General features: G+C 35.7%; 7 protein-coding genes across 13 annotated transcripts; 1 reads left to right on the forward strand and 6 right to left on the reverse strand.

Annotated features, from left to right (window-relative positions):
* The first annotated feature begins 1,278 nt into the window (after window positions 1–1,278).
* PRAF1 (Regulator of chromosome condensation (RCC1) family with FYVE zinc finger domain-containing protein) lies at window positions 1,279–6,422 on the forward strand. Its single transcript, NM_106346.3, has 9 exons — window positions 1,279–1,837; window positions 2,175–2,261; window positions 2,349–2,438; window positions 2,554–2,640; window positions 2,729–2,848; window positions 3,003–5,114; window positions 5,208–5,354; window positions 5,457–5,923; window positions 6,010–6,422. The coding sequence occupies exons 1-9, from the start codon at window positions 1,790–1,792 to the stop codon at window positions 6,161–6,163; spliced, it is 3,312 nt and encodes a 1,103-aa protein (NP_565144.1). The 5' UTR covers window positions 1,279–1,789; the 3' UTR covers window positions 6,164–6,422.
* A 2,861-nt stretch (window positions 6,423–9,283) lies between these two features.
* Window positions 9,284–9,940, reverse strand: IDL5 (inflorescence deficient in abscission (IDA)-like 5). Its single transcript, NM_001334749.1, has 2 exons — window positions 9,505–9,940; window positions 9,284–9,307 (listed from the first exon to the last, which is right to left on the reverse strand). The coding sequence occupies exons 1-2, from the start codon at window positions 9,788–9,790 to the stop codon at window positions 9,285–9,287; spliced, it is 309 nt and encodes a 102-aa protein (NP_001319392.1). The 5' UTR covers window positions 9,791–9,940; the 3' UTR covers window position 9,284.
* A 2,763-nt stretch (window positions 9,941–12,703) lies between these two features.
* AT1G76954 (Defensin-like (DEFL) family protein) lies at window positions 12,704–13,375 on the reverse strand (the record flags this gene model as incomplete). The annotated part of the gene is made up of 2 exons (NM_001036211.1): window positions 12,704–12,855; window positions 13,315–13,375. The coding sequence occupies 2 exons, from the start codon at window positions 13,373–13,375 to the stop codon at window positions 12,704–12,706; spliced, it is 213 nt and encodes a 70-aa protein (NP_001031288.1).
* A 253-nt stretch (window positions 13,376–13,628) lies between these two features.
* Window positions 13,629–14,602, reverse strand: AT1G76955 (uncharacterized protein). The gene is made up of 2 exons (NM_202430.2): window positions 14,275–14,602; window positions 13,629–14,146 (listed from the first exon to the last, which is right to left on the reverse strand). Exons 1-2 carry the CDS (start codon window positions 14,372–14,374, stop codon window positions 14,010–14,012), a joined length of 237 nt encoding a protein of 78 aa, NP_974159.1. The 5' UTR covers window positions 14,375–14,602; the 3' UTR covers window positions 13,629–14,009.
* Window positions 14,603–15,154: 552 nt separating this feature from the next.
* Window positions 15,155–15,814, reverse strand: AT1G76960 (uncharacterized protein). Its single transcript, NM_106347.3, has 2 exons — window positions 15,662–15,814; window positions 15,155–15,549 (listed from the first exon to the last, which is right to left on the reverse strand). The coding sequence occupies exons 1-2, from the start codon at window positions 15,744–15,746 to the stop codon at window positions 15,476–15,478; spliced, it is 159 nt and encodes a 52-aa protein (NP_565145.1). The 5' UTR covers window positions 15,747–15,814; the 3' UTR covers window positions 15,155–15,475.
* Window positions 15,815–15,974: 160 nt separating this feature from the next.
* On the reverse strand, window positions 15,975–17,269 carry AT1G76965 (uncharacterized protein). The gene has a single exon (NM_001334750.1). It carries the CDS (start codon window positions 17,128–17,130, stop codon window positions 16,567–16,569), a length of 564 nt encoding a protein of 187 aa, NP_001319393.1. The 5' UTR covers window positions 17,131–17,269; the 3' UTR covers window positions 15,975–16,566.
* AT1G76970 (Target of Myb protein 1) lies at window positions 17,253–20,306 on the reverse strand. 7 transcript variants are annotated; one of them, NM_106348.4, is made up of 10 exons: window positions 20,044–20,261; window positions 19,583–19,738; window positions 19,409–19,487; window positions 19,236–19,334; window positions 19,021–19,134; window positions 18,818–18,945; window positions 18,648–18,729; window positions 18,463–18,548; window positions 18,187–18,390; window positions 17,253–18,117 (listed from the first exon to the last, which is right to left on the reverse strand). In NM_106348.4, exons 2-10 carry the CDS (start codon window positions 19,690–19,692, stop codon window positions 17,679–17,681), a joined length of 1,341 nt encoding a protein of 446 aa, NP_177823.2. In that variant the 5' UTR covers window positions 19,693–19,738; window positions 20,044–20,261; the 3' UTR covers window positions 17,253–17,678. The 7 variants fall into 7 exon arrangements, with proteins under 7 accessions (NP_177823.2, NP_001321321.1, NP_001321324.1 ...); NM_001334752.1 differs by having other exon boundaries at window positions 19,825–20,261; NM_001334755.1 differs by having other exon boundaries at window positions 17,471–18,117; window positions 19,897–20,259.
* Window positions 20,307–20,335: the final 29 nt, after the last annotated feature.

Genomic DNA, 20,335 nt, shown 5'->3' on the forward strand with positions numbered 1-20,335 from the left:
ATCTATGATTCTATATATGTATGGAAAATTGAACTACAACTTTAGTGTCTTGATAGTTGGGCATGCATCATCCAATCCAAGGTTTCGATTTGCTTTTACAATGTCGAGAAGAGCTAGATCCTATGTAATTATGTATTGGCTACCAAACAAATCACATTCATATTCGCTAAATAACCAGTTAACCACTAACTATTTTGTTTTGTCGGTGAATGTCAAGGATTACGCAAATAAAGAATCATATAAGAAGAATAAGATTAAGGGAGACGCACTATTATAGTTTTCACCAAAAGTGGATACATTCTCCTCGACTAACTCCCCGAAAATGTGGAGAGAAGCACCCAGACCAAATGGGCCCACTTACCTCTCCTTAGGGATACTTTTGTCTTTTTCATAGCAAACGGCAACCAACATTCAACGTAGCTGCGCCAAAAGAATAAACCTTCCCTACTAGTAAATTACCATTGCGTGACCTCGTGTTAGCCCGGACAACCTGAACCGGCCAGCTCAGATTCTAATTTATATGTTAGGGAGATTTGGAAATTGATTACAAGTGAAATTGTAATGGCAAGGAATCTATACAATGATATTAAAAGTAATCAAACCAAGAAAGTTATAAAGTCAATATTATTCATATCTAAACAAATACCTAATATCAAAAAACAAATGCTGCACATAGCTAATTGAATAAGAAATCAATATTGATCATAATTAAACAATTACCAATTTGGTCAACAAACAAATGATGCACTTAGTTATCTAATTTTTTTATTTGTGTTTAATCATAAGTTTTTAGATAAAGTGGTTCAAACCATATACTGATATACGCACGTAAAGATTTGTATGTTGATTAGCCAATAAGCTTACTTTTATATAAAGTATAAATTAACCAAACAAACAACTTCTTCACAATAGAGAATTGGAAATCTAACTATGCAATATTGATCACAATGAAAGTACGTACGACGAACTAAAATTAGTTCTAAAACATAGAATATGATGTAATCCACTCCCATACCATATAGTAGTTTTTTAAAAAGAATACAACAAAAACAATTTAAGTTCGAATGTACAAACAACTGCATGGGGAACGCCTCTTCACTTTTTTTTTTTATTTTTCTTTTTTCCTAAGCATCAATAGAGTTATAGGGATGCCTCAATTTTTTTATTTTAAAGTATAAATTGTTGTTAAAAACAAGGAAATAGAATAAAGTATAAAGTATATATTTATTAATAACTCCAAGAAATTAAAGTGTTTCCTTTATATTTATATAGATGTAATTAATTTGTGGTAAAACAATTTTACCGTCGAGTGTCTGTGACTCCGTCTTCTTCTTCTTCTTCTCCCTCTCACATCGTCGTCACTTTCTTTTTGGCTATTCTTCTCTCTGTCATCGCTGTCTCTGACTTCATTGTCTTCCTCCTTCTTCCTTTTTGCTTTTCCGTCGTTTTTCTCCGCCGGATTTTTCTCTCTCCACCACCACTACCTACCTCCTCCTTTGTCTCGCTGGAAATTGTTTCCGAGCTCAAAATTAAGTTCCTGAAGATCGGGTTCTAGTCCTTTTCCATCTCGGAGAAGCGTCTTTAGATCTGGGCAAGCACTGCCATCTTCAAATTTTTTACCTTTTTTCTCCTTCTCTATCTCTCTTCACCAACTGGGGTTTGGTTACGGGTTAAATTGATGGTTTCCGAGGCGGCTAGAACCTCGTGGGCTCTTGTTTGTAGATGATGAACGGTCCTTCGTGTAAGGATCGAAGAGGGTGGTTCTCTTCTGCTCTGTTTTTCACATGGAATGGCAGATCTTGTGACCTATAGTAATGCCGACCACAACCTTGAACAGGTTCTTCTGCTCACTACCTTTCATCATTTCGATTTTGCTCAGTTTGGGAAAGAGTTTATTTGTTCTAAGCAGTAGAAAGCTCAAATCTTTGATTGAAAAATGTAATCTAAGGAGTTTATGGATTGAAACCCAAGTTTAAATATTTGAGATTTTGTTTGTTCAAATTCCAGCAAATCTCTAAGTCTTTCTCAAATTCTTCTTTGTAATACCAAAGAGTCAATTAGCTGGATTTAAAATCACCATTGAGACTCATTACTTGGTGATGTAAACGAATATGCAGTTCTCTCTTTTTTTTCGTCACACGGTTCTTGTTAAAGTAATCTTCTACATTTGGCAGGCATTGATTACATTGAAGAAGGGTACTCAACTTTTGAAATATGGTCGCAAAGGGAAGCCCAAGTTTTATCCTTTCAGACTGTCTAGTGTGAGTTGCTTTCTGCTCCAACCACTTGTTTTTTGCTTGTTTGTTGGATTATTGCTTCATCTGATAAACCTGTGTTGTGTTGTGCAGGATGAAAAATCTTTGATCTGGATATCAAGTAGTGGTGAAAAGCGACTGAAGTTAGCATCTGTATCTAAAATTGTACCTGGGCAGAGAACTGTAAGATATCTTCATTTTATCTACAGTCTTTATAATGAATATTCCATATAGTATGGCGAATTCTGCTTCCTTTCAAGCTTGTATATAATTAACTGTTTCATTTTTTGCATCTCAGGCTGTTTTCCAGCGTTATCTTCGCCCAGAGAAAGATTACTTATCCTTTTCTCTCTTATACAACGGAAAAAAGAAGTCTCTTGACTTGGTTAGTCATCGTGAAACTGATATATTTGGACAATAATTTCAACAACACTTGACAATAACTCCAGGCATAACAGTTCACTTCTTAATAGATTTGTAAGGACAAGGTTGAGGCTGAGATTTGGATTGGAGGCCTGAAAACATTAATATCCACTGGGCAAGGCGGGCGCTCAAAAATCGATGGCTGGAGTGGCGGAGGCCTTTCAGTTGATGTAAGTACTCTGGAAAGGACTCCTTTTTGCCAAATATATGTTGGTTTATCAAATGGGATACTGACGACGTCGTGGTCTGTTGAACTCATCGGTTGATCCTGTTGATATTCCATTTTGGTGTTTAATGCGTTTGTTTGTTTTCTATATATTTCAGGCCAGCAGAGAATTGACATCAAGCAGTCCAAGTAGCAGTTCTGCCAGTGCTTCACGGGGTCACAGCTCTCCTGGGACTCCCTTTAACATCGATCCAATTACTTCTCCTAAGAGTGCTGAGCCTGAGGTTCCTCCAACTGATTCAGAGAAATCACATGTTGCTTTGGACAACAAAAATATGCAAACAAAGGTATCTGGTTCAGATGGTTTTCGAGTTAGTGTCTCTAGTGCCCAAAGTAGTTCTAGTCATGGTTCTGCAGCAGATGACTCAGATGCTCTAGGTGATGTTTACATCTGGGGTGAGGTTATATGTGACAATGTTGTTAAGGTTGGGATTGATAAGAATGCAAGTTATCTGACTACAAGAACGGATGTCCTTGTGCCAAAGCCATTGGAGTCGAATATTGTCTTGGATGTTCATCAAATTGCATGTGGTGTCAGGCATGCTGCATTTGTGACAAGGCAAGGTGAAATTTTTACTTGGGGTGAAGAATCTGGAGGAAGACTGGGTCATGGTATTGGGAAAGATGTTTTTCATCCCCGTCTTGTTGAATCTCTCACAGCTACTTCATCTGTTGACTTTGTTGCTTGTGGAGAATTCCACACTTGTGCTGTTACACTGGCTGGAGAGCTCTATACCTGGGGTGACGGCACACATAATGTTGGGCTTCTTGGGCATGGCTCTGATATCAGTCACTGGATACCAAAGAGAATTGCCGGTTCTCTCGAGGGGCTTCATGTGGCTTCAGTAAGTTGTGGACCCTGGCACACCGCTTTGATAACATCATATGGGAGGCTTTTTACATTTGGAGATGGAACATTTGGTGTCTTAGGGCACGGGGACAAGGAAACAGTTCAGTATCCAAGAGAAGTTGAATCTCTATCAGGATTGAGAACGATTGCGGTTTCATGTGGGGTTTGGCACACTGCTGCTGTTGTTGAGATCATTGTCACACAGTCAAACTCAAGTTCTGTATCATCTGGAAAATTGTTCACATGGGGCGATGGAGACAAAAACCGTCTCGGACATGGTGACAAGGATCCTCGGCTTAAACCAACGTGTGTGCCTGCATTAATTGATTACAACTTTCACAAAATTGCATGTGGACACAGTTTGACAGTTGGTTTGACCACGTCTGGACAAGTGTTCACAATGGGGAGTACAGTTTATGGTCAACTTGGGAATTTACAGACTGACGGAAAATTACCGTGTTTGGTGGAAGACAAGCTTGCAAGTGAATTTGTCGAGGAGATCTCCTGCGGGGCATATCACGTGGCAGCCTTAACATCTAGAAATGAAGTTTACACATGGGGTAAAGGAGCCAATGGGAGATTAGGGCATGGTGATCTGGAGGATCGAAAAGTACCTACTATTGTGGAAGCTTTGAAGGATAGACACGTAAAATACATTGCTTGCGGATCGAATTACACTGCAGCCATATGTCTTCACAAATGGGTGTCTGGTGCTGAGCAGTCTCAGTGTTCAACCTGTAGACTGGCTTTTGGGTTTACACGGAAAAGACATAACTGTTACAATTGTGGACTTGTGCACTGTCATTCATGCAGTTCAAAAAAAGCATTCCGAGCTGCACTAGCCCCAAGCGCGGGAAGACTATATCGTGTCTGCGATTCTTGTTATGTTAAGCTCAGCAAAGTGTCTGAGATAAACGATACTAACAGAAGGAACAGTGCTGTGCCTCGTCTTTCAGGGGAGAATAGAGACAGATTAGATAAATCTGAAATAAGATTAGCTAAATTTGGTACATCCAATATGGACCTAATTAAGCAATTGGATAGCAAAGCGGCCAAACAAGGAAAGAAAACTGACACTTTTTCACTCGGTCGCAACTCTCAGCTGCCTTCTTTGTTGCAGCTGAAAGATGCTGTGCAGTCTAATATAGGCGATATGCGAAGAGCTACTCCAAAGTTAGCTCAGGCTCCATCAGGCATTAGCTCTCGGTCAGTGTCACCTTTCTCTAGGAGATCTAGTCCTCCTCGCTCTGCCACTCCTATGCCTTCAACTTCTGGGCTCTATTTCCCGGTGGGTATAGCAGATAATATGAAAAAAACCAATGAAATTCTGAACCAGGAGATCGTTAAGTTACGAACACAGGTATACATTCTCGGAGAAGGGACTCATGCTTCTTAGTTCGTTCGTCCATCTACATTAATGTGTAGTCTAATTAAAATCATGGATTTGGTTTAGGTTGACAGTCTAACTCAAAAATGTGAATTCCAAGAAGTAGAGCTTCAGAACTCTGTAAAGAAGACTCAGGAAGCCTTAGCATTAGCAGAGGAGGAATCTGCCAAATCAAGAGCCGCGAAAGAGGCAATCAAGTCGCTCATAGCGCAGGTATAATCGGGTTTGAACTACACTGAAGCTTGAATGAAAACTGGATTTTACTCCCACAAGCTAACTTAACTGGTAAATTTTGATATTTTGCTTCTGTAACAGCTCAAAGATGTCGCTGAGAAGTTACCTCCAGGTGAGAGTGTAAAACTCGCGTGCCTTCAAAACGGATTAGACCAGAATGGTTTCCATTTCCCTGAAGAAAATGGTTTCCATCCTTCAAGGTCGGAATCGATGACTTCATCTATATCTTCAGTTGCACCTTTTGACTTTGCCTTTGCAAATGCATCTTGGTCTAATCTCCAATCACCAAAGCAAACGCCTAGAGCCAGCGAAAGAAACAGCAATGCTTATCCAGCGGACCCACGGCTTAGCAGCAGCGGGTCAGTAATCAGTGAGAGAATCGAGCCTTTCCAGTTCCAGAACAACAGCGACAATGGTTCGAGTCAAACAGGAGTTAACAATACTAATCAGGTAGAAGCAGAGTGGATCGAACAGTACGAGCCAGGCGTGTATATAACCCTTGTTGCCCTCCACGATGGAACTAGAGATTTACGAAGAGTCCGCTTCAGGTTAAACATTTTGCTCATAGAGATTCCATATTTTTTTACTATAAGGTTTGATGATGCTAAAGGTCGTCATTGTTTCTTTCTTGCAGCCGAAGAAGATTCGGGGAACATCAAGCTGAGACATGGTGGTCGGAGAATCGGGAAAAAGTGTACGAAAAATATAATGTAAGAGTATCGGAAAAATCAACGGCTTCTCAAACGCATAGAGACAGAGATGAAGAAGAAGAAGACATTCCTCACTAGTAGTCAGTCTCCTAATAACATTTGTATGATTTTGCCCCATAATTTCCTGTGTCTCTCTGTTTTGCCCCAAAACTGTTCATTGTTCTACTTAAGTCCTTTTTTTTTTTCTCTATCTCGATTCAATCTGTGGGAGATTAATTTTCATGTCCTCTACATGTATGTTGTATATATATATGAAGACCATCGGTTCTAAGATTACTTTAGGAAGAAAAAGAAAAACTTAAGTATTGAATTTGCCTAATGAAGGTCTTGTTTTTGTCTTTTCAAATTGAAATAATTTTGATTTTTGTTATTAATTGACTAATGACAATCATTAGTTGTACCTAATTCTGTGACCAAAATGTGTTAGTATAAGTTAACCCCACAACTAATTAAGTAACTAAAATCCATCAACTTCCAATGCGCATATTCATATTTTCGGCATTTTAATTAGGCTTTACATTTTTAAGATTCTCATTATTTATATACTTTTTGCTTTACCATATTAGACATTACAATTATTCACCTGTAAAATTTAATACATGATATTATCTACCAACTTGTTGTTGACTCTTGTAAGGCAATAACTAAAAAGTGTATACTAAAAGAGTCAAATTTTACTCTTTATCATTTACAAAAAATGACAGTGATTGCAAAATCATAAATAAGTTTTTTTCCCTTTCATTTATTTAAGCTAATAGCATGATTTTCTCACGTATTATAATGACATGTTATTTCGTCAGATGACATGAAATTTCATATGAAATTGATGTCTCTACTCATTTACGATTTTGATTTCCCATTGTATCATAGCACATAGTTTTAGAAATTTAATTTTCTTCTTAAACCTATCATTTGATATTTAAGTTTTGGAAAATCAACCAATTACAAAAGATACGGCATAATATATATAGTCTCGAAATAGCATCTACATTTAAAATTTTGGATTGAAACTTGTAAAACATCTTATATAATAAAACAAAATAAAATTCTAAAACATATTATATAATGAATCAAAGGGAGTAATTGACTGGTTGATTTACACCTTCTTCTTTTCTTTGGTTACAAATGTATAGATCCTAATTATGGTTGGTTGGTTGTTGCTAATAAATGCGTTATTTGCTCGCACTAGAAAATTTCAAAGTCATCGTTGAATATTCAAACGGAAACAAGTTTACATTAACACCATTAATCATCACCTTAGGTCCAGACTCGATCACGTCTGATCCAGACTCAGCAGGAGTAACACTATTAAACAGGTATGAAATTACGCCCAAAACCGCAGATTTGAATGAATGCCTCAAGAAAGTAGCAAACATACCACCGTTTTTGATAAAGACTTTCTCCTGGGAAGAGATCTAGAGATGTTGTGGTGGGTAAAAAAGCGCAGCCCGACCTGAATCCAAAATAAATCCGCCCATCAAAAACTCAACTTTAAAAAACTCAGATGGATTTTTGATTTATTGGGTAAAACCCGAAAAAATCTGATTGTTCTGAGACTACCCGTGGGTACCCAACTTGATTTTTATTATTTTCTTAGAATTTATGTTTAATTGTTAATATACTATTATATGTATGTTGTATCTATATTTTGCTTATAAATATATTTTAAATTATATTTATTTTCTGTATTACATATATATTTGATGGGAAAAATGTTAAATTGCGTTTTTGGCGGGAAAATGTTAAATTGCGTTTTTTGACGGAAAAATGTTAAATTGCGTTTTTTGCGGTAAAAATGTCAAATCCTTTTCTTGGCCGGAAATGTTGAATGTCGTTTTTGGCGGGAAAATGTTAAATTGCGTTTTTGGCGGAAAAATGTTGAATATCATTTTTGGCGGGAAAATGTTAAATTGTGTTTTTGACCAAAAAATGTGAAATCTTTTTGGCGGAAAAATGTTGAATGTCGTTTTTGGCGGGAAAATGTTAAATTGCGTTTTTGGCGGGAAAATGTGAAATTATTTTTGGCGGAAAATGTTGAATGTCGTTTTTGGCGCGAAAATGTTGAATTGCGTTTTGGTGGGAAAATATTGATTGTCGTTTTTGGCGGGAAAATGTTGAATGTCTTTTTTGGCGGGAAAATGTTAAAAAAATATTTTGGTGGTAAACTGTTAAATCGCGGTTTAGGAAAAAAAAATGTGAAATCTTTTTTTGATAAGAAAATGTTGATTCACTTGAAAAAAGATTTTAAAAAAACACGTGGGTACGCATAACCCAATGAGGTAAACCTATATGGGTTTTATTTATTTGGGTATCCAGCCGATTTTAAATCTGTGTTTTTTTTCCAGAAAAAATAGATCTATGAACTTAAAATTTTATGTGGGTTTTGGGTACCCAGTAGGTTTTAACCCATCATTAACATCTCTAAAGAGATCCAATCCCTTTGAAGTTTGAGCTATCAAAAACTTTCTCTGTTCTTCAAAACTTTTATAGGAATATTCTATAACAGACGAAAACATAAGTATATACTACTCAATAAGTTACATCATATGTCACGAATATATTAGCTAACCTCACTTTCAGAAATTAAGGCATCATTTATGGTGTGACTTCATTTAATTTGACTTCATTTATGAAAGTTTTAGTGTCTGCAGCAGATCACATGTAAATACTCCCAAGAAAAATTCTAGTTGACCGTTATGATGATGTATTTTCTCAATTTCATATAATTCTTATTTTAACATTTAAAACAGAAATCCATAAACATATTCAATTCCATTACACTTTTAAAAACCAACTGAGTCTTGGTATTTACCTATATGGTACTGGAACATATTTTTAGTATTTTTCTTTTGCACAATACTGGCAAATCTTTTGTTAATTTGTTGAAACATTAATTCGGGTACATATTCGTTTTGATAAATGGTACGCATTTGTTGGTGATTAATTTAATAACGCGAGTAAGATATCCTGCCCCTAACCAAACATTAGTAAAGGCTTCTAGATTTAATAAAAAGATAAAACATAGTAGATGTTTTGTGATAGAATAAAGAGGGTACATTAACATATTGATGCATTACAATTATTCAGTCATGAGTTCACATATTCGATACATATTCTGCAAACTGTAATACAAGTAGGGTTAAGATAAGTGGGCGTGCGTCCAAAAATAGCTCGACCTTGAGTTGGTTCCTAGATGGAATTAGTGGCTGCAATAATTAATTCCTACCCACAAAGAAACTTTCTTTAAGAAAAGAAAAACACAAAGGGATAGCAAGAAGATAAACATGACTAGATCTCTGTTATAATGCATATATAGATTATAGATATATATATGTATATATATATATATATATATGTATATGTGTATATGTTTAAGTATCTTGTAGATGAAGATCATGGACATCTATGGGAGTTAGTACTCTGTAAACCGTAGACGTTGTGTTTCCTGGAAGGAGCAGAATGTGGAATTGGCAATGTCTTGGGCAAAAATCCTGAGAAACTTTCTGGAGGATAATCATCACCATTGAAACCTTGATTCTGATGATGATGATTACGGGGGTTAGGTCTTCTCACCTTGAAAAATCTTTGTGGTCTTGACGATGATGAGTATCTTCTTAAGCTATCGGCTTCACAAATCCTCCATGAGAACACCATCATGATCATTACCACTAGAATCATCATTGCTTTTATGCGTTTATTGCCCATTATTGTTAAGTATACTATATATAAAGCTTGCTTTCAGAAAACAGGTGAGAGGGAAGATGAAGAAATAGAGAAACTAAGTGTTCTTCTTTTAAGGTGAGTATTGGGGGGACTGGTTGATATTATAAGTAAAATAATTGTACTAACTATTATATAAGAGTATATATATATATATTGATATGAAGTTGGGTATACAGGGGTCTTGATTATGATATTTCTTACCAAAATAACCTCTAACCTTATAATCCTGTTCTTTTGTGTACATATATAAAAGGAATTATTTTGACATTTTTAGATAAATTGAGTATGTTTTAGTTAAAGTCAATCTTTTGATTCTTAGTTATGATATATTTTCTGTTTTGTTGTTTATTGAAAACTAGAAAAGCTTGGGTTTCTACAAAAACATACTCCATCATAAACTATTCAGCAAAATAGTAGTATTCCTTTAATAGGAAAAAAACAGACTAACTAACTTGTATGAAATCGAGACTTGGTGGGATTTTTATTATTATGCTCTATTATGTTATAGGTCTACATATTAAGCATAAGCATAAATGGGCGACTTTAATGTTTTCTAGTATAAACTATTACTATTTAATTAATATAAATACAAATTCGGTGTACTTTAGAAAGAGGGATTGCTTGATTAAAGGCATGAAAGATTGTGTTGTCTAGAGGTGGGAGTGGGTAAGATGTTTTGTACTTTTGAACGGGTCTTTAGGGGATCAGGGGATTCATATCTGTAAAATATGATGGTCTTCTGGTTTTGTAATTGCTAGTGGAAGCAATTAACAATATAATTAACTTTGAAAACTAAGGATTTTATTGTTTGTTTTATAGTAGTTAATGACAATCGACTAGTAAACATATATTGTTAAACCATCAACCACAAAACAAAACATGATTTACACACGGAGATTTATTCTCATTATTGAACCAACAACTACAAAACAAATACATAATTTGGTTGTTACTTGTTAGTCGAAGCAAAACGAACAAAGTCTCTATTTATATGTCTATACAATTTTTTGTATCTATTTGGCATATATATGAATTTAACATCTAGATTTTCTTGCAACCATATGATAAACAACCAAATTTCATTAGAGTGAATGTGAATGATAAAGTAAAATCCTTTTTCGGGTAAAGAAAATTCAATTGACATTAAATGCATTGTGAGGAACATGGAAAAAAAGAAAAAAAAAAAAGTGGAGGAAAACAAATAAAGAAAAGAACGATGACTGAAATAATAAATACTATAATAGGAAAGATACGTAGGGTGGACACCACACTAAGTTTGAAATTTTTTGACTTACAAAATGAAAATACTACGTGAGCCCTACCCGAAATTTGAACAATTTTTAGTGTACTGAATTGAATAAGTTCATTTGAAATTTAGTAAATTAAGAGTTATCCTTCTATGTTAACTCATTTATACGAATTTTAGATAGCTTAACTAAATTTGATATAGTATTCACCAATAAAATCAATTATCTTAACTCTCTTTTATAATAGTCCAGTTACTCCAACTCAGTAAATTTGATAAATAATATTCATCAATAAAAAGTCAAATCAGACATTTTTTCAACTATCTGACATCTCTTCGTCTCACATATAGTATAATAAATAACTAATTTTACCCATTAAAGATAGAAATCAATTATGCAAACAATGTATACACTGAGTCGATCGATAGTTCTTTTAATTCTTTCGGCTAACGCAAAAAGTCGGCTAATAAATAAGCGACCAAGAGATACGCTCAGTTTCACCGACAAAAACCCTTACACACATATCTACTTGCCTTACCTTACCGAAATAGAGTATTTATTTCATGTCGATGTTCACATTTATACAACTGATAAAAAAGCAAATGGGATAAAATATTGAATACAATCCAAATCGAAATAAAGTTGCAAGCATTATAATCAAGCTCACTAAACAAAAAGGAGAAATGCGAAAGAAAGAAAAAAATAAAGATCAAAGTGGACCTTGGTTTGCCGACAGAGCTGATGACATATGCAATAAGAAAAGACATGTCATGGAGTATTGAATATTGTTGGATAGATTCAGGTAGTCCTACTTTTATTTATTGGGTCACGCATTTAATATCATTTTTTTGTTTTTGGTATAAACGCATTTAATATCATATGGTTGCTAAAGTAGGCCCTTTGGAAATTTCCAAATCCATAGGAAAAACATTTAATTACGAAATGCCCGACAGTTTTTTCTTCTTTCCTTGCTTTTTTCTTTCTCATATAAAACCTTCAACGTATATAGACATATGTGAGGTAATGCTAACCGAGATCAAAGCTTTGCCTCACTGCCTTTCACCGTGCTAGTTTGCAAAACACATTTCATTTTATATAACAAGATATATAGGCACATTGTTCGAAGCCTCGATAAGTCTTGTTTTGTTCTCTCTCTAATCGAGCCGTTAACTGGACCAAAGTGTGAGGTTTGCTGACCCACGCACTTGGAATAGACAAGCACGTGTTATATCTCGGTCTTCTCTGTTTTGCCCGTATTGGGCCTGGTTCCCCTTTATGGGCTTTGGGCTATTTATTTAAATTTCTTGATTTTTTTTTAGTATTCATCTATTGTTTGGGTCTGACCTTCAGTTGTTCCTGGTGTCTTCCACCGATTATGGCTATGTTCGTTTACTAGTCAGCAGTAACTAGCGACTTGTTCTGTTATTCGTTTTACAGTCGCTACGTTATTTGTTTAGTTAAGAGATAACCCGTATATATATACCAATGCAAAACTTTTAGATACTAAAAAGTGAAAAGTATAAATTAATGGAGGGCAAAAACAAATTTAACAGAGTATTATTACTTAAACAGAGACTGTAATATTAAGCTCTCTAATCATCATCCGACGCCTTAGTTGCATTTTAGGGTGCATTATTAAGCTCTTTAATCAACGATCCGTGCAGTAACACATGCGTATCCGTGGTTGGACTCTATCAGGCCTACAATAGCCTCCTGGATGACCAAACTCCTTACATTCAAAGTCGCAATCTTTTTCATCGAAGCTGGGATCACAAACGTGAAATTTATAGTCGGCCAATCCTGTATGAGGAGGAAATATAGTTTTTCTTTTTGGTTAAGAGATAAATAAAGCATTATCAAATAAGTAAAGAAAAGGGAACAAGATTGAACATATGTGTAATCTGATGTCGATAAGTATTTCTTTTGATTCAAAAATTTAAACTAACGAAATAAGCTTTTCAATGTGCATTCGAACGACAATAGTCATGTAAGTGCTAGTATTTCAAGATGCCTTTTTACTTCCTTAAATCTTTTCTGTTTAAAGAGGTACTGTAAATTTCACATGATGTTGATAGATCAAGAAATCAATCTATTTATATTTTAACTTACAAGAATATATTAATCTAATAAAAAGTATGTCTGATCTTTAACAACATGATAAAAAAAATAATGAATTAGAATCACTTTTGTATACAGTTTTGAATCGACAAATTATAATAAGTTAATAACACTAGCATGAAAGGAGTACCAGAATATAACCTGAGGTTAAGAGAACACTAACGCAAATAAACACGAGGAAGAAGTGCTTAATAGAAGCCATCTCCGTGGACCTTAATCTTTGAATACTTTTTGGGAAAAGTAAATTTATATGAATATGACTAAATATGATTTCTGCTCTCACATACACACACGTATATATATATATATACACATATATATTGACATATGTTAAGTGTCGACAAAAAAAAAAAAAGTAACAAATCAACTTGAATTTTTTTATTAGGAAGTAAAACATACTTATACTTCCTAATAAAAAAATCCAGTTGATTTGTTACCTTAACCCAAAATATCTATTAATCAATATGTAAACTTACCTTATAATTAAAATTTTATAAAGTTTATTGCCTTTTATGCTACCTCCGCCACTGTATATAGCGGTGACCCAATTACAAAGACTGTAAGTTTGTAACATCGCTCAAATAAACCTATTGAACATAAGAGAGGCAGCCACATGACGGGCCTCGACATTAATGGGCTTTCGTGGATAAGTTTTCTTCTAACATCATAACGGTGACAATCGCAAAAACAGGAAAACAAGAAAAAAGAACACATAAATATCACTTTACATTATACAAACTGCAACATAATCTGTATATAACACGGATCTCATAAAATTTTCATTTTCCAGCAAGATGATGAACTGTATATGAAGAGTAGCCCAAAAATCACCTTAATTAATTAATTTGATAATAGTTTCTTTCATTGTAAACAAATTGAGACTCTCCGGGAGGACCGCGGCAATAAGGTGGCTTGAGACATTCCTTAGGAACAGGAGCGTAAATAGGTGGAGCGTACGAATTAGACGGCGTATCTGCAACACAGTTCCACCTTATCTATTATATATTGATACAAATAATAATATATACAGAGCTGTAATTAATATTTCATAACTGTTATCTGTATATACGATCATGTGACATGTTATGAACGGAAACATACCAGTAAAAACAACTCGAGCATGGGAGATTATGAAAAGAGCCAAGAATGAGAAAAGCATCATCACAAGGAGCTTCGATGAACTACTTGGCGTTTTAGCCATTAAACAAATATCTCTCTCTTTCTTATTTTTATCTATTTATTTGATTAATGTACTCTACTTATTAAGAACACATTTGGGAAATTTACAATAATATCCTCCGTCCTTCCCAATCCCTCGGGAGATAATAGACCTTGTGGTGGATCTTTGTCTATTTACAATCACATACTTATGTGAGAAATTTTGTAGATCATCTAACTGATCCTTACATGAGATATAGATATATTTTTAGTGTAACTATTTTGTAGATATAGATTAAATTTCTTGTGAAATTAATTTTGTATTTTTAAGGGTTATTTTTCTTGTGTGGTGGCTTTTCATTTTAGACGATTTATTTGGAACTACATGCATTTTCAAAACTGTAGTGACTAATCGACATGGACATATCAATGCTGCTATCGAACCTCTCTATACGACATAAATATGTGCATGGAGCATCACACAAAAATGTCTTGTCACTCCCTACTAGTAGTTATCAAACCCTCTCTCTGCGTAGATTTTTCTTTATGCTTTTGTTTTCGTCCGCATAACTTTCATGATCGGTATTGACTGACTATTCTGTTCATGAAATTTACATTATTGAACATAGAGTTGGCCATTAATGGAGCTCGATCATTGTACACTCGAAAAACCATAAAGCGTTGATTCTCGTAATATATAATTCAAGGCACGAGTTTAAATATGAAATTTCCGATGGTGATTACAAATCGTTCTTTGGTTTGTTTTTAATAGTTGGGAAATAAATGGTAAGTTTTAGTTTTTATAACATGGGTATTTAATTTTTGAAATTTAAGTTTGATTGGTGACCATTTGCCATTGTTGAATTTAGATCTCAGAATTCATAGTTTCATTCCATCTCGATATGGTTCTGGTCGCTTTGATCTCTTCGAAATCCAATAATTATTTATGGTGACAGCGAAAAAAAGGGACAGAGCCAGCAATATCATTATACATATTACAAACTGAAACATATAATAACATGGATATATTTCCTAAGCTTTTTATTCTCCATCAAATGATGAAAACATATAATAATATACACACATACATCACCTTGATATAGGTATTTGACTATAATTCATTCATGTGACCAAATTGAAACTCTCATGGACGGCAATACGGTGGGTAACACACAGGGTAACTACGCGGATACGGACCAGGGCCGCCATACGGCGTACCTGCAACACAGGTCCAAATCATATTAATAATAATACTATTGATACAATACGATGAGATTATATAAATTATATAAGAATACGTGAGATTACATACTATTAAATGGAAACGTACCTGGAAGTGATTGAGCGTGGGAGATTATGAGAAGCGCCAAGAATAAGAAAATCATTATTACAAGGAGCTCCGATGAACTTTTCATCTTAGCCGTTGAGTAAATCTCTGTCTCTCTCTTTTTTCTTACAACTTTATGTTATGTGTATATGGGTGATTAATATTTATAGACTCCGTGGTACGTGATATGGTCATATGGGTTAGAATCGCAATCTGTAAAATTACGAAAATACCCCTCAGTCCTTCCCGATCAGACTTTTCTACGCAAGAGAAATTACGAGACAAAAGTTTCGTTATACATGTCATGTACTATATAAACTGCAACATATATTATATATCATGATTAATTCTTATAAACTTTCCATGCATATCAATATAGATAGGTAAAGTTATGTTGTTACAGAAATCAGAAAGCACCGCCAAGATCATCCAGCAATCTCTTATTCTCTAGCAAATAGTGACCAAAATATAGATATACAAACCTTATTCTATGTAAAAATATATATATTAAAGCTGTATCCTTGTTTATTTTATGTGTGATAATGTGACCAAACAACTCTCTTAGACTGCAAAAATTTGGATTAACAAGGCACCGGCGGAGGAGCAGAAACGTACGGCGGTGGAAGCTCTGGTGTAGGATTGTACCTCTGTAGAAGAGCATTAAAGAGTACCCATCGGGAGCATAGCCAAGTCTCTCACCATGTGCTCGCAGACTGTATTCTCAAGCAAACGACGATCATCGCCGAAGAACAAGTTTAACTGTCTATCCGAGCACTCATATATCATTTACAAAATACATTAAGATATACATTTTTAACCTTACAAAAATGTACAATTATTCCAAGATATATTTGCTTGTATATACATAGTTATTATTTTCTATTAGTTACATACATAATCTCTAGATCTTAGTTACGGAAGACACAATTGCGTTTAAAATGACAACCTCGAAGTACACCATTAGATTGTTTGTTTAGGTGAGTATCATTAGACACAAGGAATTTACAGACACATCTTCTCGCGTACCTAAATTTGTTACAACATGCTCCGCCTCGGTGAGGTTGCCCGGCGCGTCCGTATACATGTACATTGATGCAATGTCTAACTTTCGGTTCGCAAACTTGTGGCATTGGCGTTGGCACCACCTTCACAGGTTCCTCGGGCTTCTTAGGAAACACCACAATTGCCGCACCGGGGTCACCACCACCTGAAGGCTTGCCTCCTTGAAACCCACCCCTATAACCGGTGCCAACATTACTCCCATCCCTAATGCTGCCGCCGCTAGGGATACCCCCACCCATATAGCCGGTGCCAGGATTCCCACCACCACCAAAATAGCCGCTTCCAATACTAGGAGAGTTGCCACTACCAACAAAGCCGCCTCCTCCACCCCTGCCGGACACTTTAATCGGAGCCGGAAATGATGTCAAGAGTATGATAACGGAAATGAGCATCAATGGAATGATCTCCATGTCTAATGAATTAGTAGAGCTCTGGTCAAGATGAATTTGCTTTAATTTGTAGACAAATGATCAATGCTTTATTTGTAGGGTCTTTAAAATAGGAAATTGTGATCATTGGTTCCTACAAAACATGGAAATGTGGAATGTGGGAATCGATTCATATAAACAAGGGAGGATGGTAATTTCCTATTTTATGTGGGGCAGTAAAAATATATGTTGTTAGCTATTTTGGGTTTTAAAAGCTCTGTTTCTCCTAGCAAAAGGTAAATTAATAAAGTCCCGAGAATTTACCCAAAAAATAATGATCCGTGTGGAACTTAACTAAGGGGGTGTTATTAGTTTATAATATGCAAAAGATATCTGATATTACGATTTTGTGTGTTAAAAGTATTTTAAAGCTGTGTCCTTGGAGTGAAGTTAGAGAAGTAAAACATATGGTTGTTGGTATTATCAGATACTATCTCTAAATAATAAGGCACACTCTAATATCATCATCACTCTCTGAAAACCCAAAAGAAAAAAAAAACTTGAATGGTAAAAAGCCACAAACAAAAGACTCAGAGCGACCTATTATTATTGTTGGCTTTGGAGGACCTGGTTTTGGCGAACTCAACCAGGTCTTTGAAAAGCAAATCCTCTGGTTTCTCTTCTTTCTGCGGTTCACTACTTGTCAAAGAAAGGTTCCGGGTCTGTCCCTCGTAAGAGGAATCTGAGCCGCTACTCGAGTGGTGATGCTCAAAGAACTGTTGCCTCTGGTTGTGCCTTGAAGGCGGAGGTGGAAGATTCCTAATTACCTCAGAGGATTTGCTTTGTTGTGGACTTGCATCATCGAAAACAGGAGAAGAAGAGGAAGAAGAAGTATGCGGAGGAGGAGGAGGAGGCTTCTTTACTCCCTGTGAGGAGGAGTTGCCTTGAGGTTTATAGACGTCCCCACTAAGGATATCCACCATACCCGAATCACTACCATGTACTGGTCTCCTTGTAGGTGTTGAAGACCTTTAGAGATTGAATTTACAAAGTTACGATCATGTATATAGCCTTCCAAATAGGAATCATCATTATTACCTGTGAGCAAGCCGAGCAAACTCATCATCTGATTCGTCATCTTCATCATCATGATTGATGTCAACAATCTGAACTGGAGGAGGAGCTCTAGTATTCCTTCCATTTGAAGGAACAGAGCCGACATTTGCGATATCATCGTGACGCTGAAGAACATGCTGCAAATTATCGTTTAATGCCAATCCCTGACACAGAAGTTCCTCATCTCTGGAGAATTAAAAAAACGACGTTTTAGCATCGAACGGGGATGAAAGAAGGATGCAAGTAATATTAACTTACGTTGTAGTGTTCACAAGAGTCATTACACGTCTTTGATAAGTACGACATTGCTCAACCAAGTCTACTATAACTTCTTCTTTTAAACTCTGTAACAACAAATCAAGAAGAAGCAGCAGCTTCCATCACTTGAAAGAAAACCAGCAGTTTCTTCTCTTTATCATGCATTAGAGTAAGCAAAGTCCTACCTCGGGATTCCCGGGATCATGTGCTCCAAGCATGTCCATCAAAACATCAACTGATCCCTCAGCGCTTTGAATCTCTTCCAGGCTAAAAAGAAACTCAACAAAACTATAAGACTCCACCACCCATCCAATAGACAAAGAGCACCACCATCTATTCTACTAGAAGATAGTACCTGAGGCTAGAAGCATCATCTCCTTGCAACGAAGCCTGAATAGCAGCATCTTCATCTGGCTGAGTCTGCGGTGGAGTAAAGAACGATAGACTGCTTTCCGTTCGAGGCGGAAACTCAATTCCAGCAGACTATGTAAAACCATTTTGTCAAAACGTATTAATAGATGAATAAAAAGACCTCATCACATCACATGTTTAACATACCCTGAGATCGTTATAGGCATTGTAGTATTGTGGGTATCGACCTCCACGTCCACCAAAGGCTTCTTGCCATGTGTCTAACAAAGTTAGTATCTTTTCCCTCACATTCAGTTCCGGCTGCCAAATTATGTTAGGAAATTTACAAGGTAAGAGAGATACAATATCAAATATAGAAATTCGAGATATTAGAGGCAGGTGAGGTGAAATTATAGCAAAACCTTTTTCTTCACTATTTTGACCATGTCATTCAATAGACCACGGTCAATGATAAGCTGGTACACGTTTTCGCCACAATTCTTACTTAAAGTTTCCAATGCCTGCACCAAAACCCGACAATGAGGTCAACAAAACCAAAGGCATTGAATCCAAGAATGGAGAAACCAGTACTCACATAAAGTGCAAGAATCTGGACTTTAGAGTTTTTACTTCCTAACCGCTTCTTGAGCACCTTCACAGCTTCTTTTGCTTGACTAAAGGACTCAAACAATCTCAAACTAATCATTCCCAGCCACAAAGAAAACTGAAAACTAGCAAAGCGATCTGAGAGTTTTCTGATTACAAATACCTAGGATCCATGTTGATAAGATCACACAATTCAATGTTAATAGCCCAATCTGGACCAATCAGCATATCATTTGTAGCCCTTTCTGCACATGCAGCCGCATCATTTGCCATCTTAACAACTCTTATCAATCAACTCCCACAAGTTTCCAAATTTTTCCTATGAAGACACCATACTCTACTTTAGTCCAAAGCTATAACAAGCAAAAATTCAAAGACTTTTCAAAGCTTAAATACTAAGCACACATCATTAGAAAGATTGCAACAGAACCCATGAACAATTTAAAGCAAGGAATTAACAAAATTCAATAAGCTCACAAGGATTAGTCTTTCCGGTGATCGTGATTACGCAGAAACTAAAAAGGAAAAAAAACAGCTACTAGCAAGGAAAGAATTCGAAGAGTAAGAAAACTTTGGAACAAGACTTGAGATTCGAACAAAAGAGACAAAAGCAAGGATCTTTACCTTGTCAGGAGACCTAAAACAAGAGCAAGCGAGGATTTTTTAAAGTCTCAAGACTTAAAAAAAATGAAACAATTTGAAGGGTTTTCGAAAAACTATCAAACACGGTAAGGATTTTTCAGGTGTCAAGTCAAGTCGCCGTCCTAGAATCAACTGCTGACTTTTCTGCTTCTAGAGAGAGAGAGATGTTATAAAAGTTGCAAACTTGTGTTTTGGGTTTTGTTTCACTTTTGGCTAATGTCACCGTCGGTGATATTAAGACAAAGTCACCGTCGCACTACTAAAATAATAAATA

This window comes from Arabidopsis thaliana (assembly GCF_000001735.4).
Source record: "Arabidopsis thaliana chromosome 1 sequence".
In the NCBI taxonomy this organism is placed as follows: Eukaryota; Viridiplantae; Streptophyta; class Magnoliopsida; order Brassicales; family Brassicaceae; genus Arabidopsis; species Arabidopsis thaliana.